The sequence below is a fragment of the Pleurodeles waltl genome, chromosome 6 (assembly GCF_031143425.1).
Source record: "Pleurodeles waltl isolate 20211129_DDA chromosome 6, aPleWal1.hap1.20221129, whole genome shotgun sequence".
NCBI lineage: Eukaryota > Metazoa > Chordata > Amphibia > Caudata > Salamandridae > Pleurodeles > Pleurodeles waltl.
Window position 1 is genome coordinate 1,391,697,718 of NC_090445.1, and position 26,366 is coordinate 1,391,724,083.

The following is a 26,366-nucleotide window of genomic DNA, read 5'->3' on the forward strand; positions in this document are numbered from 1 at the left end:
AGCCTTCACTCCTTGGTCTCCTATTGTTAGTAGATTCCTTAAGGGTCTCATCCATTTGTTTCCTCCCACTCTGTTTATCATGCCTCAGCGGGACCACAATCTTGTTCTTACTTACTTAATGTGTACTCCCTTTTAGCCAATGCACAATTGTTCCTTACGGCTCCTTACTTTCAAAACAGTTTTTCTTGGTGCCATCACTTCTGCTCGCAGAGTCAGTGAACTTAAAGCTCTATCTTCAAAACCCCCATTTTTATCTGTGCACCCCGACAAAGTGGTGTTAAGTACTAAGGCTTCCTTCCTTCCCATAGTTGTTACACCTTTTCATGTAGGCCAGTTCATCACTTTGCCTACATTTTACTCACCTACACATCCTTCTCATGAGGAGAGACTCCACCGCCTGGATCCAAAAAGAAAGTTGGCGTTCTATCTCAGTCGTACTAAAGAATTCCGGGTGGATGATCAACTCTTTGTTGGGTATGTAAGTGCGAAGAAAGGGAAGGCGGTGCAAAAACGTACAATCTCAAAATGTACTACACTTGGCAAAGAAGCAACCCTCTGAGGGCTTGCCCGCTCATTCAACCAGAGCAACTGTCAGACAACCCCGTGGGCATCCCTGCACCGGTTTGCTAAACATTACTGCCTGGGTAGTCAAGTCCATAGGGACGGCAACTTTGGTCGTTGGGTCCTGCAGGATTTTCTAGTATGATCTTGGTTCGCAGCCCATTTCTGAGGATGGCACTGCTTGGGTATCTATTTTAAGGTAAGGAATCTGCAACTAGAAGTCTCTATCAGATGTACAAGTTACTTACCTTCGGTATTGATATATCTGGTAGAGATTGAGACTTCTAGTTGCAGATCCCTTACCGACTCACCCATGACAGGACTTCCCCATTCAGGGGCTTAGCTCTGGCATAGCAATTTCAGTGTTCTTTGCGGCGCTACGCTTTGGCGTGAAAAGTCGTGAAATGAAACTGATGTCTCTGCGCTGAGGCGGCATCCATGTACTACTCCCGATGTCATCACAGCGACTACGATGCCAGCTGAGTTGACCGTCACCACCTACCGACGTGCAAGGGTATCCCTCAAAGAAAAAATCTCAGCTTCCAGTTTTAACCTTATGTGATCTAAAACAGAGCTCCACGGTGTTGGAACTAGTGATGAGAATGGTCGTTTTGTTATTTTAAAAAAATAAAAATTTGGGGGGATTTCAAGAATTAGTCGGTTTCTTCACCTTTTTTTATCCATTATTGAGCCTTAAATTCTTTGTTCTAATATGGTGGTAGGATGGTGTGAATTGACTTACATGCAAGGCAAACAATCTTTATGCCAACGTTTTCTTCCTCGGGGAGCCAATGAAGGTGCTTTAGCTTTAGCAAGTTGCTCCTCCAACTTGCTGAGTAGACATATGCAGTACAGGTCAAAGACGTGCGGTGATAAAATTGGAAGGCAAAGGAGGCTGACATTTCCTCCATCTAATTGAGTGAGTACAAGAACCGGCACAGTGGATCTGCAGTTTGAAGGAGATATTGTGATCGAGTTGGTAGGATGCTGATTTATCAACTTGAGGATGTGATCATTTGGAGAGGTTTTGGTCTAAGACAAAGGTGAGTGGCTTTCCATATGGTGTCAGAGATGGGCAGATGGCAGGAGTTGTAGAGCAGCTAGCTATTTATGGACAGATGCATGCTTGACAGTAGAGAATAGTAGGAGGAATTCTGTCTTCAGGACTTTCAGTTTCAGATACATTGCACCCAGTTTGCTAGATTATCAAGGAAAGTATTCGGTTATTGATGACACTCAAGTTATCCTCCTATTCATTAGCCTCAATGACACCACGACATCAAATGGGCACCCTGCCTGATAGCAGTGAAAGAGTGGATGGCTGCTAACCTCCTTAAACTCAACCCATACAAAAATGAAATACTTAGATGTCGAAATTGGCCTCATGCACAAGAGAGCTTGGGCTGACCTGCATACCTACGAGAAGCACCTAGCCAAACAAATACAACAAAAGGCGTCAACCTAGATGCAGATTTTACTGTTTAACTGCAAATAGACTCAGCGATGAAACACTCAACAAGGATGCTCAGAATATTAAGACAGATTTTGCCCTACCTAGGCTTCGCTCCTAAACAAATTACAGCATGTGCAAAATGTAGTGGACCGCCTGGCGACATCACCCCAGTTCTTGTGACCTTTCAGTAGCTTCCGGTGTCTCACTGGATCGCATTCAAAGCACTAAGCATAACACAAAGTGTGCTGTATGGAACTAAACCAACTTTTATAAGGCAAATATTGCATATGCAACCACTTATACAGGCCTATGAACCAACATACAACTGCAGCTGAAAATGCCAAGATTAAAAAAAACGGACTTGTAGGGCATGCTTTCTTAGTCCAAGACACCTAGCTGTAGAACCCCCTTTCTAATCAGATAAGGAAACTAGAAAACCACCATGCCTTTCAAAAAGCTTTAAGAACATGATTCTTTAAATTATTGTGCACTAATCCCAATCTACTCCTAGAATACACACATCAACCCCAAAACTAATGACCCACAATACAAGAGGATTGAACACTGTACCGACAAGACCCTTTCAACATGAACATGTTCACCATAACACACTTGGATCACGAGTCTCAAACACCTATACACCCTTGCCACATGGGTTATACTACAATCTCGTTTCTACAACTAAACATGTCCCCTCGTAGTGGCTCAGGGCAATTACTCCCCATGCTGCACAAGTGGTAGTCGGTCATTGTACAAGTACCCAGGGTCGGACTGCGACAGGTAATAGGCTTAGACACCAAAATAAAAGCGCCTACACGTGATGAATTAGAAAGCTAAAAAAGTGGTCCATATTTGCCAAATGGTGCAGTTTTGAGGGCAAGCATCAGTAACATAAAACCGGCTCAGAAGACCATAAAACAGACCCACCAATAGCCAGAAACAGCCTACACACTGATCTGTCACACCAGCCCATCGGGCACTGCCTATTTGTGGTATCGGCCAGTCTGACCATGTAAGTACCAAACAGCACATCATCCTTTGGGTGCTCAGGCCCTAAAGTATTTTCCTCTAGATACCTTTTCTTTATCTTTGGTTTGATTTAGTAGACATGACTGATATCTGGGCCCCTCTGTTTGAGAACCTTAAACGAGGACACTTGAGGATGATCGACGGCTCCATGCAGCGAAATTACAGTATCTTCTCTTGCTCATCAAGTCATTCGTGACTCGAGCGCAGTATAACAACGCCCTCTAGCGTTCAATGATAAAATAACATTATGTCTGTAGAAAGTTATCAACTCTGAGTTAACAATAGATACTGGCTTAATGTTAGTTTGAGCCTTTTATTAACTATTTTCTATCCCCTATAGCGCACACATAGACTACATGTTTTGGCACTTATATCATTTTTACCATAGCTTAAAATACTTAGATCAAAATAACAAATGTTGTTATTGACTTCGGAAAGATGTGCGCTGGCAGGATTCTGATTTGTTTTCCACATTTTGCACCCAGACATCAGCAGAGGGCACAATAGTTCACAAACATGCACAATGCGGCCAGAGTGCACGGCAGCGCAAGTGCCGTCACTCATTCACACAGACCCTATGGCCCTCATTACGACTTCGGCTCTCTTTTGGAAAGACCGCTGAAGTCGGGGGTGCCCCGAAGACCGCCATATTTGGTCTCACCCAAGGATTTTCACTCATTTAAGGGCGAAAATCCAATACCGTCGGCCTGACCGAAGGTGTTGAGAGGCGGTTCCACTGCCAGCACTGCTACACCAAAAGGACCCTGCCTGCCGTATTACGAGACGTAATATGGCATGGCGGTTCCTGCATGGCGGTGCGGTGCTGGCGGTGGAAACGCCGACATCCACCCCCTCCCGGACGCCCACCTCGCCCAGAGAGGTAGGTGGACTGACTAAAAGTTTGTTGCGTGCATGTGTGTGGTGTGTGCGTGTATGTGTAGAGATATGGGTGTGCGTGAGTGTGTGTGTAAATGTATGTGTGCATGGAGGGTGTGTGTGTGTGCTTCTGAATAGAAGCTGAGGGGAGAGGAGTGTGTTGGGGTACGAGTGAGTAGGTGTGTGTATTGGGATGCATGCGAGTAGGGGTGTTTGTGTGGGTGCGTGCATGCGAGCGAGTGGGGGTGTATGTCAGGGAGTGTGTTGATGAGTTGGGGTGCATGTATGAAGGTGTGCGGATGAGTAGGGGTGTGTGTATGAAGGTGTGTGGATGAGTGGGGGTGTGTGTATGAAGGTGTGCGGATGAGTGGGGGTGCGTGTATGAAGGTGTGCTTGATGAGTGAGGGTGCGTGTATGAAGGTGTGCGTATGAGTTGGGGGTGTCAGTATGAGAGCGAGGGTGGGTGTTTGTATGTCAGTGTGAAAGCGAGTGGTGGTGCCTGTATGTCAGTGTGAGAGCGAGTGGGGTTGCGTTTATGTCAGTGTGAGAGCGAGTGGGGTGTGTGTATGTCAGTGTGAGAGCGTGTGTGGGTGTTTGTATATCAGTGTGAGAGTGAGTGGGGTGCATGTATGTCAGTGTGAGAGCGAGGGGTGTTTGTACATCAGTATGAGAGCGAATGTGGGTGCGTGTATGTCAGTGTGAGAGCAAGTGGGGTGTTTGTATACCAGTATGAGAGCGAGTGTGGGTACGTGTATGTCAGTGTGAGAGAGAGTGGGGGTGTTTATATGTATGGGTGCGGTCGGGTAGGGGTGTTTGTATGTAGGCATGCGGTCTGGTGGGGGTGTTTGTAGGTATGTGTGCGGTTGGGTAGGGGTGTTTGTATGTATGCATTCGGTTGGGTGGGGGGATGTTTGCAAGTGTGTGAACTTGTGGTGGTGTGTGTGCTGGCGACAGGAATGGGCCATTACCACCTGATGCGTTACCGCCAGGGTTTTAGTGGAAGAATGACTGCTGCGAAAAGCCTTGCGGTTTGCTGTGGCCAGCGGTCTTAGGCCTGCTGCTAGCCCGGAGGAGCTCACTGACGGTCCGACCAGACCGGCGGGACTTGAGGTGTTGTGGCGGTTTGGCTTCAGCCATACCGCCAGACTCGTAATGCGGAGGTCTTTACCGCCAAGACCGCGGCAGTAAGAACGCCACCACAAGTGTGACGTCTTAAGACCACCACAATCGTAATAAGGGCCTATGTGGATTATAAACATTCACCCCTGTCCGACTGCCACTGGACAGCATCTTGCCAAGGATCTAACTGGTTGGGGGTAATGCTCTACTCCACAGCCTCCCTCATTACACTCTGGCAACCCATAGCCTTATATTACATGCCGTAGTACGTCTCATCCAGGGCATGAACCAATATGATCACATCACCCCTACCATGATGGAATTATGTTGGCTTGCTCTACCAGCCAGCACCATCTTCAAAATGCAGTCGCAGTCAGGACCCAGCTTATCTTGCAGACAAGCTCACCATCTCTGGTGGTTCTCCGAACACCTACAACCAGGATACCATCAGACTGCAGAAGAAGTGTAAAAAATGTATTTGTTTGGCATCTGAAAATGAACTAAGTAGAACAGTAACCCCCATTCTCCATCTTTAACCTGCAATTTGAAATCATCTGTCCATTTTGATTTCATTTTTCAAGAATTCATTATCTCAAAAAAAGAACATGTTGCCAGACTGCTTCAGGATGCCTTACTTGATCCTGCCAACAAAGTTTCAGACATCAGTCTGTTCTCGCTAGCAGAAATGTATCTCAAGCAATTTACTAGGGATGCATGAGTCTAGTTTCCCTTGGATGCAGCATATAAACAGCCCCAGTATGAGTAATCAATAGTATGCTTTGCAAACTGGACATATGGCGAGGACCACTGTTCTTGTTGTGCTCCTCACTGGTTTGTCTTGTTTTCCAAGTTGATTAACCTCCACTATGACCTTGTCAAGGAATTTATTGACAGCTTGGACATCACCGGCTCTCCTAGGTTCTACCTGAAATTGCATTCAATCTGTGACATCACCATCAGCAGCTTGGACACCACTATGTACTATATGTCCCTTTGCTGCACACCTCAGGTCACAGAAATGGAGTCTATCCTTTTTTCCAATTTCTGCCAACTCACACTCCAGGTTTGTAGTACTGGCAGTTGATTGGTGAGCCCTCTTTTAATCTGCTAAAGCATGGCACTGAACTTGTCACTTAACTTAAAGCTTCGCCTAGCATGTAACATCAAAATGCACACATGCCACAGGATCACACCTTTGCAGTTATGTCTGTAGGGCTATTTAGGTTCAACTTTGGTAATGTCACAGTATCCTTCCTGACTACTTCAAGGGGCCACCGGCTTGTCTGCTGACTTCTTACGATCAGTCTAGACCAGCAGAAGTTCAGTAGCTCTTCAGTGACTCCCTGTGGAAGCCATAGCTTACTACCTGCCATTCCCTAAGAAACTTGGTGAAAAGCTGATTGCTCCAGAAACACCTTTTCTCTAAAAAAGGCAACTCACACCTGCCGGGCTCACAATTTTAAAGAAAATAGATGATATCCCAAACTTCCGAGAGATTCTTTACCTCAAGCCAGACGCTGATCCAAAAGAGACAGAAAATGCATCTATTTCAGTCTGTGCTAGGTACCGCAGTTAGGAAACAAGGGTACTTGCTAAATCCTAGGAAGAGATTTCCTGTCCCACCTGGTAAGTGCACCCTTGATTGATATAATTAGTCTCACTGTGAAGGTAATTTTGTGTAACTGCATGATGCTTTGATGCCGGTTTGGCCAGATTTCTGCTAAATAAAATTATCAAATAACTAATTAAATATTGCAGATATTAATTCCGGCATCAGATAGTCGATTCTAACAAAATGTCTTTGGCCAGTTAAGTCTGGAGTATTGCCCTAAGTGAGGAATGATGTCTGATACTTTTCCTGCAGCAATCCTTTACCAGGAATACAGTGACGTAGCCATCAATCGTGAGATCCAGCGGCAGCAGCGTGAGGACACACCATTGGAGGAGGAGGACGATGGCGATACTCCACCCAGGGCTAACCTCTCCCCTACCAGCTCCTTCCGCTCACAGCGCTCTTCCCGTGGCTCCACTTTCTCACTCTGGCAGGACATCCCTGATGTCAGGGGAAGTGGGGTGCTCGCCACCTTGACCATGGCGGAGCGGAAGCTCCGGGAGGTGAGCTGGTAGAGCAGGACAGAAATTCTAGTGCCTTCATTATCTCTTGATCTCTCCTGCCTCTCGGTCCTTCTTTATAATTATATCTCCCTCCTTTTTTTCTATGTTGATCTCTCTTCCCGTACTCTTTTTCCCCTTTTCTTCCATTTATATCTTTTTTCTCCTTTCTCTCACTCCTCATTATTCTTTGTCTCCTCTCCCTTCTCCTGACTCAAATTATCGCCCTAAAATCTCTCTGTGCCCTGCTTATCAACCAACACCTTTTCTATTTTCACTTTATTATTTTCTGTCCCTTATGACTTACATTTATCATTTCAGCACCCGTCTACCTTGATTCACACTCATTGCTCCTTTTCAACATCCTCCTCTTCCTAGTCCCTAAGTTTGAGATGATCCCCTATCCTACAGAGAGAATAACTACGCCCCATAAGCGAACGTCTTATAATGGACATTAATTTAATCTTTATCACCTCCAATAAATGATCCCCCCATCCATCCACCACTTCTTGTATTTCCCTCGGTCCTTTGACGGATGAGGGTGAGTCAATCCATTTTACATTCATTTAAACATTTATTTTTAATTTAATTACATGTCTCTGTTACCTGATGTTACCGATGTAGGTGGGCACATGGGTTTAATTTGTGTGGCACTCTCCCGTCTTATGTACTGGGCTGAGGTGGGGAGTAGTGTTTAACATTTAGAAGCTGCATGGCAGTTATCTAGACCATGAGTACTCTAAAACATTTTCCGAGGGGCCACAAAGTTTGGTCTGGTGTGACTAAGGGCCGCATACATGGCAGCTGAGTGGTGGTTTGTGGGGGGGGGTTGATTGTAGGGGAAGGGAACATATACATCTAGTGGCTAAATTACACAATGTGAAACCAGTAAACCTGTTCTCAGTCCCTGTTTCCCCACTTGACCAAATTGTGTGATCCTAGGCAAGTGCTTTATTTCACTCAACCCTCCTTTTTCTTCATTATCACATATAGAAGACCTCGAAATACATTCCTTCAAGATGAGCGCCATAGAAAACTTTCTCCTGGATTTGATTTAATTAATTATATTGTTGATCCTGTATAATAGAAACCCTGGCCACCCAAAGGGTAAACATAACAACTGATTTGCCTCTTAGTTCCCTATTGCCGTTGTTTTTAGGGTTGGGGGGCCATAAATGTTTCTAAATACATGTTTGAAAACTATCACTTTAAAAAAAAATACTTCTGAATACAACCCACTGATATAATCTGATGTATTAAGGTGAAAAGGTCCTGTGTTTTGAATTTTTAATTATGAAGAGATTTTACCACATTTTTACAACTTTTCTTCAAGATGTCTTTAAAAACTGTAGGTGTTCCTAAAGTTAAGTTGTGCAGAACACCCCAGATACTTACTTTGTTTAACATCAATTCACTTTTAGCTCAATGTTTGCCAGTTTATTTAATCTATTTTTATATTAGTGTTGAGTCGAGTAAACAGCAGCTCAGTGGCGCATGTAAAGGTCAGGAGCGCTGCATGTTGCCCCTGGGCTGTACTTTGAGTATCACTGATCTAGGGTTACCAGTGCAGGAGTGTGCATGTGGTAGGTAGCAGAAGGCAACACCGTTTCTTAGCAGAGACGTATCGCGAGATCTTGTTACTAAGTAACCACTAAGTAGGAAGGATGCTGCTCTGCCACGTCTCCTTCCTGTCTTCAGCATGAATGACAAAATGGCACAGTCCAAACAGCGTAACGTAAAGCTGCAGCTAGATGAGGTGCATATTCTTCAGATTTGCTGAGTCTTAATAGATAAACCCTTGGTTTAAAAGGAAAACCCCCTACAAGAGGAAAGCTTCTGTTTTGCAACATTAATCTTCTCTGGATTGACATGCTTTGCATTGTTCCACCATCTGGTAGTTTGGAGCCAGAATTTCTTGTGTTTAGTTGTAGTCCTTTTTAGGGTCGAGCTCGCAAGCGCTCTAGCCTGCTGTAATCTCTCTCTGGGTTTTTAACCACGCCCACCTCACGCCCATCAGTTTGGTTGGTTTGTGGGCTTGCCTTGCAAAAACTGCTTGATTTCATTTGTGAAAGGCATGCATAGGTCATGCCTTTTACGGTGTTTAGCCTTCCTCGAGAGCACCGGCCAACTGCTGAAAACATAGTAGGCTCCATGTTTTCCTCATGGCTTCTGGACTACTTTTTATTTTTATTTCCTACGCAGCACGATCTTGCTGAGCAGTAGCGGAGCGCTTTGCATGACATCGACCCTGTTACATGGATAATTGCATAACTGCCGATACTTTTGACTGCAAGCGAACTTCTGGCTCCTTTTGTGTGCTCCTTCCCACTCATGCTCATGGCGTGGCGCTTTAAATTGGCTCGCTTATGTAAAACTGTATGATTTAACATTTTCAATTTATGTGGCAATAAAAGTCTGATTAAGAATTTTCAACGCTACTAGCTCTAAGTCGAGCAAATACGAGGCCCATTGCATTGCAAATGCTTGTTTTGTTGTTGTTGGGTGTTGATGGTCTCTACAATTTGTTGTTTGGACCTTCCTCCTGTGACATCATATGCCTTCCCTGGAGACTCTGTTGTTAGTCGCCATCTTCAGATTCTTTTTTTCCGCCATGGGGTCTCCAAGCTTCGGGAGAGTCTCCAAGCTGAGGAGGATTTAAAGAAGTAAACGAACCTCTGATGAAGATCTACTGAGAGCGAAGGCTAAAAGCTGTTAAGAGGAGCAGATAATCGATAAAATGTCGGTGTTGCTAAGACCCATTATATGAATGAAGAAGTGGATGCTCTTCCTCTCCATGAGGTTTAAAGGACATTTCTTGTAAAGAGCGGAACGACCTGGATAAAGCTAAAATTATGTGGTTCTTGAGCCAAATTTATATCATTAAAGATTTTGAAAAAGATTTTCCATGAGCCCAAAAGTTAACACCATTGTGTAAACAAAGATTGCTGTATTATTTTGGCAAATATACAACTGGTATCCAAATTTCTGTAGATGTCACATTTGATAGGCTCTGGGTAGTGACAGCCTCACTGGGTGCTGCAATAGCAGATCGTAAACTTCTATGGATGAAGTCCAGGAAACTAGAGTTCAGTCAATTAATTCTGATTCAAAAATTACCTTTCTTGGGGCTGAAGGTGTGTGGTAATAAACTGGATGAAATGGTACATAAGACAGCAGAAAGAAAAGAAAGATTCTCAGACCATTCAGATTAGGGTCTGGAAAGACGTTGTATTTGTTTAAACATTCCTCCCAAAACCTCCGTGACCAACAACCATTTCTTGGCCGGGTCCATGGTTGGGGAACATATTTGGAAACAAAACCCAAACTAACAGTCCTAGAAATGACTATCCCGAAGTTGGGGCAAGGTTAAGACTTCTCTATCATCACTGAGAAAATTGTATCACAGACGAGTGGGTACTCCAAGTTTGCTCTGAGTCCACCCCAAGGACACATCAAACTGACCCTTTGGACGAAAAAAGTGTTGAAGACTCAAGCAGTCATTTTGAGGGTCAAGGTCCCCAAATCCAACGGGAGACAGGTTCTGATCTCGAAGCAGCTGAAAAATATGTTTCTTTGGAGGATTTCAAAATGATTAATCTTCAAATGATAATTATGTTGCTGCCAAAGAATGAATTCTTAGCGCTGTTAGGTCTTCAGGGTGGATACTTTCTCATCCCTGTTCATCCTTCTAATCAGCAATTCCTCTGATATGCGATGGAAAATCAACATTTTCTGTTTCAGGACCTGAACCTTTACTCTAGCAACATCTTCCAATGTTTCACCAAGGTACTTCTCCTGTTGTTACTTACCTTCAATTGTGTGGTATTACAGTTTTCCCATATCGTGATGACTGGTTATTAGCTCCTTGCTCTTTTTGGAAGCTCAAGAAAACATTGAATTGGTGCTCAGAGTTCTCCATTGAATGGGTTTTATTGTCACCCCTTAGAAGCCCAGTCTTCACTCATCGCAGGAGATGTTTATTGAAGCTCAACTCACCACCCTCTTGGGTCATGTGTTCCTACCTGTAATAAGAATTGAACAATTCAGTACAAGATCATGCAACCCTTAAGTTAGTCTAGTGCAATAGCAAGAGTGTGGCTAAAAGTGCAAGGGTTCCTAGCAGCTATGACAGCATTTGTCCCTTGGGCACAATACCATCTGAAGCCTCAGGTGAACCATATTGTAAGTTGGTGATCTCCAAGCACGCAAGACTACGAAGCCCTTATGTCTATCACTCCCGAAATATTTCTGGATTTGAGTTGGTGGCTGCTAGAGGAAAACGTATTGAAAGGAGTCCCACTGCAGTATCCTGCACCACTACATTTAAGTACAGAGGCCAGTCTTTCAGGTTTGTGGCAACACTGTGTGCAATGGATATTAAAGAGTCCTGGTCACAGGAGGAAGCCCTCCTTTCCTCCAATTGGAGGGAGTTGTTGGCACTATCACTAGCATTGCAGGCTTTTGCCCCCCGGTTGGAGAGAGGGAATGTCTTAGCAAGAACAGGCAATCAGGTCACAAGATACTACCTCAATTGCCAAGGTGGGACAAACTGTAGGGATTTGAATCCTTTCCTGGACCTTTGTCTGGGCAAACATTCCTGTCCTGGCACTGGGAGAGGTTTACATCTGGGATCATTTGAACTTCTGGGCAGACAGCCTCAGTGAGAATCTTCTATCTTCAGTGCGTTAACCAGCTGTCAATCCGGAAGTTAATTCGAAAATCTACCCATTTCAGATCTCCTTAGATGGGTCTGTTTGCATCTCCCCATACCGCAATGCTTCCAGTCTTCTGCTCGGATGAAGCATGCCCTCAGGTTTGGGCTTTGGATGCCCTGTTGGCCTCAAGGAGTTCTTTATGACCTCTCACTGATTCCCTTCCTCCCGATGTGATGTCAGAAGATTCATGAAGAGAGAACCATGATACTTCTGATAGCTTCTTTCTGGCCACTGCATCCGTGTTTTCTGCATTAATGCCTATGTCCAGAGGAATGTTTCTAATTCTCTCAATTCGCCCTCTGACCCTTCAGTCCCCACTCTTCACGGTACCACAACTGTCAGCGCAGGTTGATGACTTGGTTCTTGAAAGAGTAGGACTGGAACTGGTTGGTTGTTCCCAGTCAGATGCTATGGATATTCAGGCTCCGAGAAGGCTAAAACTGATTTTCTCGTGATGATCACCTCAGGTAAAAGGGTGAGGGAATTAGCAGCTCCGGTAACAACTTTCCCTTATTTGAGATTTTTTTCTGATTGGATGGTTATTAGACTTGATCAGACGTTTGCCATAAAGTTCAATCTCATTTTCATGTGGCACAAAAAAAAATTATTCTCATTTTTTCTGACTCTCCTTTCGAAGTTCTATCCCTTCTGGATGGTAAGGGTGTTGATCTTTTATTTGGACTGGATAAAAGACCTTAGATCATCTTCATTGCCTTTTATCCCTTATGGTTCAGCCAACAGGAGCAAAAGCACACACATAAGAAAGTGACTCAAGCAAGCTATTTCTCAAGCCAATAAATCAGTGGGGAGTGTGGGGCCTTCTCACACCCGGGGTCGTCTAGCTAGGGCAGTTCTGATGTCTTGTGCAGATATAGGTGGTGCCTCTCTACAAGAAATATGTCCAGCATCAATAGGTCTTCACAACTTACGTTTGTATAGCATTACGGGCTGTATTTGTCATATTCTTAAAATGTTAATTTCGGCTCTGCAGTCTCATTTACAGTAATAAAATAATTGTTGAAATTGGTATTAAATTCATTTAATTTCAGCACATCTGTTGTCAGTGCAATTTTGTTAACTTGGTATATCCGCAAACTGTAAGGACCAGGATGAGGAGAATGGAGATTAGGTGTTAATGATTCAGTTTCCGGTAATCAACATTACCCTGATTCAGAGTTCTCCTTGTCCAAGTCCAAAACCCTCCATCCCTCCTTTCTGCACCTCTATTCAAACTCCGTTTAATATACAAGAAGAGGTGGAGGGAGGATCATTTAGACATAGGTAATAGACATGGAAGAAGTTAATGTCTGCAGTAGGACCTTGGACCTTAAGGTATGATTAATCTCTCTGTCAGAGGTGTGATCCCTTCAAACTATAAGGACTGGGAAGACAAGGACACCGAATCAGGGTAATGAAGATTACCAGTAATTGAAGCATTCTCTCATTACTTCTCTTACCATTGGCTCATATAAGTCTTCCGCCTGCGTTGCCCCTCTTCGTGTTTCTCTGAAGTCTGTTGTTTATCTTCTTTCCCTGTGGAACCTCTCACTACTGCTTATGTATCTGGTCCGTTGCCCACTCCAGTTTCTTTTTGCCTCTCTTCACAGGCTAAGTTTGAGCTGATCACGTCTGAGTCCTCGTACATTCACAGTCTCTCCATCGCTGTGGACCACTTCCTTAACTCGCCAGACCTGCACGAGTGCCTGGGAGCCCAGGAAAAGCAGTGGCTCTTCTCCAAACTACCCGAGGTGAAGGATGTTAGTGAAAGGCAAGTACTCCACCGATCGCCATGCTCTCTAATTTTCCTGTCCATCACTACACTGTAGCAGGACAATTAATGGCCTGAAGGAAGTTAGGCTTGCAATAGCTGTCTTTGTACCATGAAATGAAGAGTATTCTGGCAGGCAACTCTTAAAGTGTCTCAAAATAGGGGACTAATTTATGCAGCTGGGGTTAACAAATATGCAGTAAAATAAAGGCAAATTATGTAGCAAGACGAGGCAGATTATATAGCATTTTATGTGATACATTCAGTGGCATTGCGCTCAAGCCATTATTATCACATTTTAACAAGCATTGCTGCAGTGTAATCCCAGTGTAATCCCAGTACTATGGAAAAGACCGCTTTCTTTACACAGAAAACTATATACTGTAAGCAGATCATATCAAAATGTTATTTATTAAGAATTAGTTATTTTTCTTTACAAGAGAGAAGTAATGCTATTTCCTTTGTACCCAACATTAAATATTTGACGTTAGTTCTTAGTGTTGCAGAGGAACTGCATCAGTAATTCTACACCTAGATTTAGAAATAACACTGGGATGGGTAATTCCAGGAAGGGAAATTAGAGGGCCAGTAGGGGATGTCATCTGAGAAATAAGGAATCACTGCAGAAATCTATATTTCCTCCTTGTGGTTTGCACATTTTAGCCTTTTTTTGCCGCAGCACACATGTCGCCCTTTTGACTCCTGCTGAAATGTGATAGGGGTAAAGTAAACGAGGGCATTACACATAACCCCAAATAGACCATGAACACTCGGTCCCGACGGAATCAGGACTACCGTCAATTCAATTATTGAGGCCTTAGTGTATAAAATGCACACTGTTGAACCTAGAAGACACCAGCCTGCAAGTGTTCACTACGTGTAATAAAAAGTAAGCCTCTATTATTTTGCACGTCCCAGTTAAGCTCTAAAACTTAAGTTTAGTGTGTACCCCGTATTCACATTATATGATCTTTGGTAGCAGCACTTTTCATTAATAATCGTCCTTGCAAAAGAGTGTAGCACGTTTCAGGCTGTGTAGCACAATAGTGTTAAAATCAGCAAATTCAATTTTGAAGGGGATGGTGAGGTATAAGGCAAGTCAAATGGAAAACGCAGCGGAATCTAAGTTGTCTAATTACAGTGGCCTGTATCAGAGGCCTCCATTTACTCATAAACAACATTATGAGCGCTTCTCTTTAGTGAGTAATGAAGCCACGGAGTAGGTTCCAGTGTATAGCACCAAGTATATTCTTGCTCTAGCGTTAATTCTATTGCTGAATGTTTCCTTGGGAAAACATGCAGCACGTGTGAGTCACACTTGGTGCTTCACTGCGTGGCCCGTAATATTCTCAATGCTGTGGCCCTGCAGACCTTACTGCCTTTTCACCAAATTCGGTATGAAAATTCGCTTGAACATGCGCCTTCCCCCCCCCCCCCCTCCATTTTGTTCCTCAAGGGAGAGCCACTCTAACCTTACTAATGCCTGTTAGGCCCGCTTTCTTTGCTTGCTCTTTAAGTAAGATTTGCCCACGACTTTTACGCTCAACCACTTTGAAAAGTCTCTGCCACTGCTGGACAGTAAAACCAATACAAGAATAAACACCAACCTTGCTGTTTTTTTTGTTATTTTCACCCTTTCTTTAACAGTAGAAATACAAATGGACGAACTACGACACCCTACTAAATTGGAGAACAAAAGCTCCCTACAGATTACATTTGCATTAGGTGTCCTCTAGGTTTTTGTACCCATTTTAGACACTACTTTTGGAAATGGGGAATTAAGTATGCAAGCAGTACCTGTCTTATTTAGTGCATATTGTTTCCTAGTCGTGTTTACCATTTCTATGTATGTGTTAACAATTACCTAAAACTGTTTGTAAAAAATGAGTGCAAAACAAGTGAGCACACATAGTGCTTCACCTGTATTTGGAGCATTGCTCAAACGAATACAGCAAGCTTTATCGATGTCAGTAGGTCTGGCTTATGAAATCAGTTTCAAGCCAGAACTAAAAGTGAATTTAGGTTAACAACTACTCTCCTCCGATTTATGCTGCTGCCAGATAAAAACACTAAAATGATCGACTTACTTAAGACACTTTAATAGCATTACAGTGGCATGTGTGTGCTCCTGAAAGTTCAGGCAGAGGCGGCTGGTAACGAAAAAAATTATCAGCATGTTTTTTGTGGAAACACACAACTTCAGTCTAATCCAAACATGGACTCCTGGCTTCCAATATGTGGGCGGAGCCAAAGCCCCTCTGCTGGTGATTATCCTACATTTGACTGGTGACAGCTATGCTTTCAAGCTAGACCACAAAAACCTTTTGTGCCCAATTTTAGCACCACGCCAATCTATCTAGAAGGCCAAAGGCATAGGCTTAAATATAAGAGACATAACTTTAAATCATTAAATGATTGCTTCTTTATTAAATGACAGTGGATTAGTGGCTGCATTATCCACTTTTGTAATGTTAAAGAAAGGAACTACTTAGTGTAAAAGTAAATCCTAAACAACAAAGTATGGATATGATATAATTCAAGTATTGCTTATGTGTGGTAGTAAAAGTCAGATCTACTATTTTCAGGTACAGTGACGGGAGCTGGTTTACATAGTGGGGTTCTTATTTTCTGTTAGAACGTTCAGTGTGAATTATGGTATCAGTGATCTGTACTGAGGTCACAGTACGTGTCTTTGCTGAACCCAGCTATCTCACCATCCCAGCCTTGAGTGAATTATGGTCCTCACAATCATCCAGTGATGAGATATTAAAGTTGTTTTGCCCCCTCCTGTAGTTTGATCTTTCTTTTTAATTTGATTTTCTGTTTCATAAAGCCTTTTTTTCACGTCATGCACGTATCAACCCACTCTCCTTCACTCCACTATCAACCCAAGATATAGAGATTGTCTGCTATCCCATCATACAACCAAGAGACCCAAGTTGTAATCACTGACTCCTCTTTTCATCAAACGGTGCAGTCTTAAACAAAAATCAGTTTCAAACCCTGTGCCTCAGGTACCTTGTGCCTAAAAGGAATGCTTTACAAAATAAACAACCTATCAGTATGGGGACCAGCATAAAATACTGGTTATTACCTTTCATTCCATCTTGACATTGTCCTCCCTTTGCTGGAGAAAAAGATGACATTTCTTTCTTTTATGCAAATGTGTGCTGATGTGTGGCTTAATATACTCTTCATTGTTTGCTGCTACTGTCTCCAAAGAGAAATTTATTAGCAGGCACCAACTGTGTTTATTTTATCCATAACTCAAGTTCAATTGGGTTTATTAGCTCCTGAGCACCGCAATCTTTATTTTGCACCATTGAAACTGGCAGCATTTTCCAGTCTTGATTTCGGAAAAGAAGAATACATTATTCAAGCCTATGCGAACCTCCCCAAAAAGTGTGTATGTATATATATATGTGTGTATATATATATATATATATATATATATGTATGTGTGTGTGTGTGTGTGTATATATATATATTAATCCATTTAGCAATTTCAGAGTGCTCCACACATAATTATGGCATCCCGACTCTTGCCATTCAGTTTCTGATTTCATGAACATGAAGCGTTTGTAACTCAAATGGATCTAGAATTACTAAGACCACTGTATATGGAGCGCAAAGTTAACTGTCATAGATCATGCAGTGATTGATTTATTGCTATCTTAAAGAGGCGACATGCCTTGATAGTGTTAAAATCCCGAGCTGATCTTCTAGGGAACAAGTTTCACCTGCAGCAAGACATAAATACCTTAACTATGTATGCAATTCAAAGGTTTGGAAAGAATCATGAAAATATTTTGCTTAGCTGTGCTGTTTGTACAGAATCATGGGTACCTGACAGACAAGCTCAGAGCAGCAGTTAGTTCACGAGAGCAGTAACTGACAACTATTTGTTGGGATCTAACCTATGTGTATGCTCTAAACATAATGTTACTTATTAGAATTATAGACATTTAGGACTGCTTTCTTCTGACTTCTATATTGTTCATGCTTCACAAAAACTGTGTTACTCTGGGTTGTCAAAACATTGGTGTACATAAACGGGTTTTTCTGTGATTCTTTTCAAGACAAGAATATTGACTGTTGGTGAATAATATTTTGAAAATAATTTGGCAAATGTGTAGAGTTTTATGCTAAGAAACTTGTGTATTTCCTTTAGAATTGGGTTTCCTTTAGTATTAATATTAGGTAAAACGTTAGTATGCTAGACTATAATGTCACAGTACGTATTTTTTCTCACTGACTAAGCTCAATAATTTACCTTTACTTGATGCATAATATGCCATTCTTTGCCACAAAATGTAATCCACCTTGATCTTAATTTGGTCCTTTACTGCTATCTGGTCAGTTCTAGCAGCCTTCTGACTATTGATGTTTTTAATTGCTCTTTGTTGTTTTTTTCCAATAATATGACAGACGTGTATATAACATAGTACATAGCATTTCACGTCTACCCGTGTGAGTAGGTTAGGTAGTTCATAGCATTTTGCATAAAACATGAATAAACGTAACATAAAATCAAACAGTCGTAAACTTGTTCAAGTTCTTACTCCTTTCTGTATGATAATAAAGCGGTGATGAGGAGCTGGTGCTGATTGCACCCAAGTGTGAGTACATCCTGTGCCCTTCTGATTTAAATGATCTAAGTGGCAGAAGATTCTTATATGTAATGAACGTGGTGCCACCGCCTGCATCCACCATGTATGTATGTTACATCTTTGCGGGCATATAATTCATAGTAGGCCACTCTCAGCCCTCTTGTACGGAATGGAGTTTGGGTTTCCTCTTCAAGGGGTATGGCACTTTAGTTTCATTTGTACTATTAGCATACTATTGCCCCAATCAAAATCTGTGGCTACTCTTCTTGTATCCCTTTCTTTGTCCATGATAGCTGACCTCTCTACCTCTGTCTTCTAAGATCAGAAAGCCATACCTTTGTCTTTGATGTATCCTTCCATTTCCAATCCATGGCTATTCTGCACTTTGCATACAGAAAGAACAGGTCTACGAATCTGTATATGACCTTCGATCTTTTTGATTTGCATAAGTGACCCAGCAGAAGTGGCGTGGTGTGCCTTCCGATTTCTTTTATCTATTATCGTTGATATAAGGGTTACTATAACACCCTAACATTGTTTTATCACCGGCAATTTCAAGACAAAACAAGTGTTGCAAATCAGACACAGATCAATCACAACTGAGGAAGTCGTCCGTCGCTCCCAGGTACATCATTCCCATATTGTCTGGGAAAAATATATCTTATGCATGTAATTGAACTGTATAAGCTTCAGTTGAGCATTTCTTAAATCTTTTTGGGTGTACTTTATTATCCTGATCACACACTGACTGAATATTAAATAGATCATCCAATGGGCTATAATCACCAATCTTGCTTTTCCAATTTTCTTGATCTCAGACGTTATAAAGGCTCAGCAAAACCAATTCAGTAGTTGTCACTTATAGACTTGACCCAACACCCAAACTAGTCATCTGCCAAGACTTACCACTATTAATCTTAGACAGTAGCCCCACTTTGCTCCATTGCATCCCTTCATGGCAGTTTTTGATCACACTCTGCTCAGTGGTGTTGGGAACATGGATAGTGCTGTGTAAACATGACTGAGAACACGTCAAATGAAATCTGAGATAGACATATCTTTTGCCCAAGAACATTTTTACTTAGTTAAGATTGTCAAGTCCCTTGCTCTCTTTGGCTCTTGGGAAGTCTCTCTCGTCTTCCAATCAGTAATATCGTTACATGACTCTGTGCCAGAAAACCTTGAGGTTGTGCGATATTTAGGAGCTAAGTGTTTTTTTCTCCCCTGGACAGGTTCTTGCTGGATTTGGAGGAGAGGCTGGAGGAAGACGTTCTGTGTTTTGATGTCTGTGACATTGTTCTCAACCACTGCCCAGAATTTCGCCGGGTCTACCTTCCTTATGTCACCAACCAGGCCTACCAGGAGCAGACCTACCAGCGTCTCCTGTATGTATGGGGTCTGCTGCATCGACAGTCTTATTTAACTTGCTGTATGTCTATCAGTCTGCCGGCCAACACATGTGTGATAGTTCTTGAAAATGCCAACACTTCACTTGTAGCCCCTTAAACTATGTGCGTTTTGTTAGGTCCTCCAGCAGTTGTTTGAGGTTGTGCTGGTTACGTTGCAGAAATGTCAGATCCCTGCATGATGAATCACCACGTGTGCACCTATGAGTGGCAAAGTCATTGATCAATCAAAATCAGACACTTCTAGGCATAGGTCTTTCTTTTCTAGTAGACACAGGGAATCCAAGGCCCAATCACCTTGGGCCTCCCTACTGTGCTATTGTACTGCTCGGGAGAGGCCATGATCTAACTGGCCTATTACTTCCACTCTCACCACCACACAGAATTGTCTCCAGTGCCCAACCAGCCTGCTCTTCACAGCATGTTACAGGTACAGGGAAACTAGGACTCAACCAGTTTGTTTCTCTCAGGCATGTTTTGACACAGAAAGAATTTCAGGGGCCCACAAGTCTGTTATTCACTGGCTTCTCTACTGAAACAGGGTGTCTTGAGGACAATTCAGAATTCTCATGAGTCTGCTTTTATTATTTAGTTATTAAGGCACATATGCCATTGATGCCCAGATATGTGTCTCTACCATCTTTGTGTTGCTCCACAGGCTGGATAACCCCAGGTTCCCAGGAATACTGGCTAAGCTTGAGGAGGACCTGGTCTGTCAGCGGCTACCACTTACATCCTTCCTGATACTGCCATTTCAGAGAATAATGCGCCTCAAGATGCTGGTGGAGGTAAACCCGCAATAGGCTTCCTTTGTAGGTGGAGAAATTTGTGAAATATATTCTTTGATTGTGTCTTTCTTCTGTCCCAGAGACTATAATGGAGTCATTTGATTTTTTTTTCTGTGTACTGAAAACAGCCTTGTATTTTGTCTACTTTCAGTTTCTAGTTATGCTTTCTGTTTGTCCCCACAGAATATCTTGAAGCAGACAAAACAGGGTTCAAGGGACGAAGACACCGCAACAAAGGCATTTAATGAACTAAAAAAGGTGACTGTAGTGTCAGGTGTGCAAGTCCCATGTTTTTTTTTTATCAGACTGTCTGTGTCTTTATCTTTCTTGTACCTTGTCACTGTTTTCAAGCATTGTTTCTTTGATCCCTGTGGACGTATATCTGAAGCAGGGAGAAATGTGCAAGACCTTTTCTCTAGTTCCTGGTGCTGTTAGTGATTGGTACTGTAATTCATCATTGATGTCCCAAAGATGTATGTACAATTGAACACTATTTGCATAACAAACTGTCAGACCACTTCCAGGGGGTGGGAGTTGGGCGGCTGCTGAGTCCTAAATTTGGTGTTTGAGGTATTTTGTCACTGGTGTACCGGGTTCCATCCTACAATGACTCTACAAACTGGGCTACGTATTAGGTACTCCCTTTGCACCTGCTGACTTTCCAGTGGGGCACGGGCAAGCAGGTGAGGGTAACTCCAGGAGTTGGTAGTGTTACTAAAACTCAGAATCAACGTGATACCAATCATACGCAATGCCCAGACAGAGCTATTACTTAAGAAAAGCTAGGTTTTCATATACACATATAAAATGCAGTAGGGATCACTGCACAAAAAACGAAGTTTTATAATTGTTGCAGTCAAAATTTAACTCTAAACACTATAGTGTATTGATATATGCATTAGAATGCATACAGTCTTTTTCTGTCTAAAGCTCCCTAGCAAAAAAATCAATACAAAATTACATAGATGCAAATGAAGAAATCATGAATATGAGCAAGGCATAAGACAACACAAAAATAAACTATACATCTTAGAACTAGGCAAATTCGTTCAGGTATCTTTTAAACACTACCAATGATAAGGCAAAGCAAATGGACATTGGAGGTTCCTTCAACATTTTTGGATCTAGCAAAACAAAGGACCTAAACTGACAGAGGACTAAGACGGAACCTTATTTGGAAACGTGCACACTTCTGGTAGGTTGATAAAGATGGACTATGTCAACAAAGTGCGAAGGAACAAAGCTCTTAATTAATTTAAAAACAATTCTGCAATACTGAAATTAAAAATAAGCATGTAACCAGTGAATGTGAGATAAACTGTTTGTAATCTGATCATAATTTCAAGACCATATAATATCAGATGAGTGAAGAAAAGATTGTTATAGCAGTAAAGCATGTTGTGGAGGTTCTGCATGTGGTCAATAACAATATTCAATATAATACATTACAAGATATTGAATAAGAAGATTAATATAAAGGCAATAACGGAATGAATAAAAGATAGCATTTTGATAATTTTATAAATATGAAAAAAGCATGTCCATGAGACCAGAGAGATGTATACTTGAAAAATAGGTCCAGAATGAAAAATAATTTGCTAATTCTATGACTTGGCTTTACAGATTCCCCTTCTATAAGCACCTGGGACACCGGGCTATAAGCATTGCCTCTTTCGGAAATACAGAAAATGAGATGCCATCTAGGTTTCCGTTGTTGAAAGATGTGCATGAATTGAGTCAGTACAGAATGGAAATGAAAACTACGCGTTAGAATCTCCTAAGTAAACAAATCAAAAGATACCTAATGAACATAAAGCAGATCGAATAAAAGAATGATCCATATTTTCAAAAGCAACTGAAAGATCTAAAAGTATCAGTATAGAGCATAGTTTCTGGTCACACGACTCAAGAAAGACTTTATATTCAGTGAATAAGACCATTTACATGGCGCTGTCTGAACTGAAACCAAACTGAAGTGAAGAAAGAAAAGCATACTCATAAAGGTAACAAGATATTTTGCTATGGACAATGCATTTCAGGAGTTTTGGCAACAGTGATATAAAAGAATAAAGTGATACATGAATAGATGTACTTTTTCAGTAAAGAAAACACGAGAAGAACTGTGGGAAGCAGCATGATTTACTCTAGAATCACTCATAATTACACGAGTAACAAAAGGACTCATTATGACTTTGGTGGTCCAACCGCCAATTCAGTGGCCTCCCCACTGCGGTATTATGAGTTACCTGCTGGGCTGGCTGGCGCAGACAGTGCTGCTGCATTAGCTTTGGCTCTCAGAGAGTGCTGAGGCCAATGGAGCCAGCAGCACACTCGGAATGCGCACTGCATGCCATGGCAGACAGTGCAGATTCTGAGTGTGCTGAAAGGTCATGTCATGGGCAGTGCACGGGCCCGTCTGTGGCTTAGTTCCTGCTTTTCCGCAAGCCTTTTCATGGCTGTGACTCTGCTATGAAAAGGCTGGTTGAAAGGCAAGACGTGATGAGCACGGTGGTGCCGATGTCGGCACCGCCGTGCTTGACCACAACTTGCACTGTCGCTGACCCGTTGGAATCCACAATCCTGGCGGTGGCGGCAGTTTCCTGGCAGTCTGACCGCCAGGATCATAATCTTGCAGTCAGACCACCAAGGGTATGGCGGTCATGTAAAACAGATGTACATTTTGAAACTTTTTGGTCCTTAGGTCAGCTAGGCAGCAGGTCCACATAGTTCATTCAGCAGGCTCCCAGCTCAAGTTATCCTCCAGATAGGTCTCCATAATCTGGGTCCCGGCTTGTCCTCCAGGTCAAGGAACATAGGCGGTCATTCTGACCTTGGCCGACGGCGGAGGCCGTCCGCCAAGGTACCGCCGTCAGAACACCACACCGCGGTCGAAAGACCGCGGCGGTGATTCTGACATTTGCCCTGGGCTGGCGGGCGGCCGCCAAAAGGCCGCCCGCCAGCCCAGGGCAAATCAACCTTCCCACTAGGATGCCGGCTCAGAATTGAGCCGGCGGAGTGGGAAGGTGCGACGGGTGCAGTTGCACCCGTCGCGTATTTCAGTGTCTGCTGGGCAGACACTGAAATACTTTTTGGGGCCCTCTTACGGGGGCCCCTGCCGTGCCCATGCCATTGGCATGGGCACGGCAGGGGACCCCAGGGGCCCCGCGGCACCCCCTACCGCCATCCTGTTCATGGCGGGAGAGCCGCCATGAACAGGATGGCGGTAGGGGGTGTCTGAATCCCCATGGCGGCGGAGCGCGCTCCGCCGCCATGGAGGATTCAGACGGGCAGCGGAAAGTCAGCGGTAGCCCGCAGGCTTTCCGCTTCTGGCCGCGGCTGTACCGCCGCGGTCAGAATGCCCGGCGGAGCACCGCCAGCCTGTTGGCGGTGCTACCGCCGACCTCCGCCCTGGCGGTAATTACCGCCAGGGTGAGAATGAGGCCCATAGTCTCCTCTCTGTGCAGGAGCTCATCTTTTAGACTGGGCACTGCCATTTGCAGTGCTGCAATGCTTCCATCCAGGTGCTAGACTAATGCACACTACTGTTTTGAAAGGGCCAGCATTTGTGGCAAACTAATGGACATATCAGGAAGCCAGAGCCAGTTAAAAGCTATGCTACCTTCTAATCTCATAACCAAAGCCAGCCAGAGCTTTGATTAGCTTTGCAGCCATTTTCCTGGTGCTCTACACTTGAGGGCGAAGGAACATGATCTGATTAATAGGCAGGTTTTTCTGTTGAATATGGCCTCAGCCCAGAGACCATACAAGGGTATTAGCGTGAAAGGGTCTAAAAATACAGATTCCAAGATTGTTATAGGTGTGCTAGGGTGTCCTCTGCCTTAATGCAGTGAACCACTATCTTAAATGACATGCAACACATCCTCATGGAGAGCACTATTCATTCAGTATAACATGCCTTGCATACCATGTGGCATATCAGAACCAAGTTATGGGAGACTGAACTGATTCTTTCTTGGTTTCTGCGAGCAGATCAGTAGCTATTGTGCTGGAGGCTTTTCAGCAGCGATTTTGAGGTGTGTGAATAATCTGCACTCATCCTCTTCCTGCATTTTTAAGTTTGTTGATCTGTGTTTCTTAATTCATGTCATATTGTATCAAATTTTATTATATGTCATATTGCACATAAACAGGAAGGTGTCCCTCGCTTTTGTCCATGTGACTTGATAAAAGAGTTGGGTTTTTGAGGGGTGGTTGCATCAGAAGGTTTAGGGGGAGGGTGTTTCAGTTTGGTATTACGTTTGTAGCAGTAAATGATTCTGTCTGCTTCCATAGAGGAGCAGATTGGGATTAAAATTGGGCTTTAGTGGTAGGTAATCCCAGATTGCATATCCCACTACTTTTTGAAGCACAGTGCTTGAGCTACTAGAATTTCTTTGACCCATAACAAGATGGTCTCTTTGTCTACTTAGTTGACATAGATGCCTTCTTTTTCTATTTTCATGAACATATCAGGCATACTAATAACTGTTCTCTTAAACAAACTTTCTGTTGCAGGACTGAATGGACTATCTCTTCTTTACTCCAATAGACCCTGCTTCCCTTCCCCTCCCTCTGCAGCATGATAACAACTGCCTCTTCACCCTCCCTGCATTCATGATATCCTCCAAACGAGCACCTAAATTGAATGCTTTGGAGGCCATTGCTCTACCAGCATAATGCGCATCAAAAAGGGAAAGATTAATGCCTGCTTCTTGCATGACCCAACAAACCCAGGAGCAATGGTAGGAGAAGAAACAGCTCTGTGAGATTTACGCAATGCAATAAGGAGTTGATTTTCACCAGTAGGACGGAGTTCTGAGGACATGTCCTCGTATACCTTAAGGCATCGTACCACGCACAGTTTTGGGGCATCTGGGAAAGACGGATAAGAGATAATTCTGGTATTTGTCTTTGTACTACTTACCGAAAACGAGACTCCTGAAGGAGAAAAGGATCTGTGAGAAATATCCTGAGCACGGACATCTGAAACTCTTCTACAAGATACCAAACAAAGCAGCCCAGCTAATTTAGCTGAGAGTTCTTTTCTGGAAAGATACTGGTTATGTTGCCAAGATAGGAATAGGTTCAAAACATGATTAACATCCCAAAGGGAAGAGTTCCGGAGGTAAAGAGAGTCTTATGCCCCGGAGAAGACGACACACCAGTTTATGTTCTCTCACAGGAAAAACATCCACCAAAACGTGTCCTGCTGAAATAGCGGATCGGTAAGAATTAATAGAACGATATGCAAGACCTTTGGAAGTAAGGTCAGCAAGGAAATTAAGAACATGAACTATATCTGTTTCCACAGGATTAAAACTCCTTCGCAAACACCAATGGGTCCATCTTCCCCATGCCGATTTGTAACTTTTACAGGTGCTGGGGGCCCATGCTTTGGATAGTAGCTCCTCAGCTTTTTGCAAAAGTCCAGGGACCAACCATCGTCCCCGGAAATCCGCCACACCATCAAGAACAAGGAACCCTCTAGAACCATTTAATGAGGCGTACTGTTCGGACTGAGGAGAAGCGAGGGAAACGGGGAGTCGGATTGGAGAATCCCTAGAAAGTTCCAGAAGAACTGGAAACCACACTTGAGACCTCCATATTGGAGTTATCAGTACTATGGATGCCAGCTGGCAACGCACTTGGGCAGATGTTCGAGTAATCATCGCAAAGGGAGGGAAAGCGTAAGCTTTCTCCCTACTCCAGTCCTGTAGAAATGCTTCCATGGCAGTTGCCAACGGGTCTGGTCTCCAACTGAAGAACCTGGGAAGTTGATTGTCCAGTCTGGAAGCAAAAAGATCGACTGAAAACAGTCCCCAAAGTTGGGACAGATAAGAAAACACTTCTGGATGAAGTTTCCATAGACTGGAGTCTTTGAGGTGTCGGGAATGAAAGTCTGCAACTTGATTCTGGCTTCCCAGGAGGT

The 26,366-nt window shown here is 43.2% G+C and overlaps 1 protein-coding gene across 1 annotated transcript in view; it reads left to right on the top strand.

Moving 5' to 3' along the window:
• Positions 1 to 26,366, top strand: part of ARHGEF19 (Rho guanine nucleotide exchange factor 19) — a 332,662-nt gene that overhangs the window by 270,971 nt on the left and 35,325 nt on the right. Inside the window, exons 6-10 of the mRNA XM_069240732.1 lie at positions 6,903 to 7,153; positions 13,473 to 13,633; positions 19,476 to 19,628; positions 20,308 to 20,437; positions 20,621 to 20,695. Of these exons, the coding sequence (XP_069096833.1) occupies positions 6,903 to 7,153; positions 13,473 to 13,633; positions 19,476 to 19,628; positions 20,308 to 20,437; positions 20,621 to 20,695 (770 nt within the window). The remainder of the gene's footprint in view (positions 1 to 6,902; positions 7,154 to 13,472; positions 13,634 to 19,475; positions 19,629 to 20,307; positions 20,438 to 20,620; positions 20,696 to 26,366) is intronic.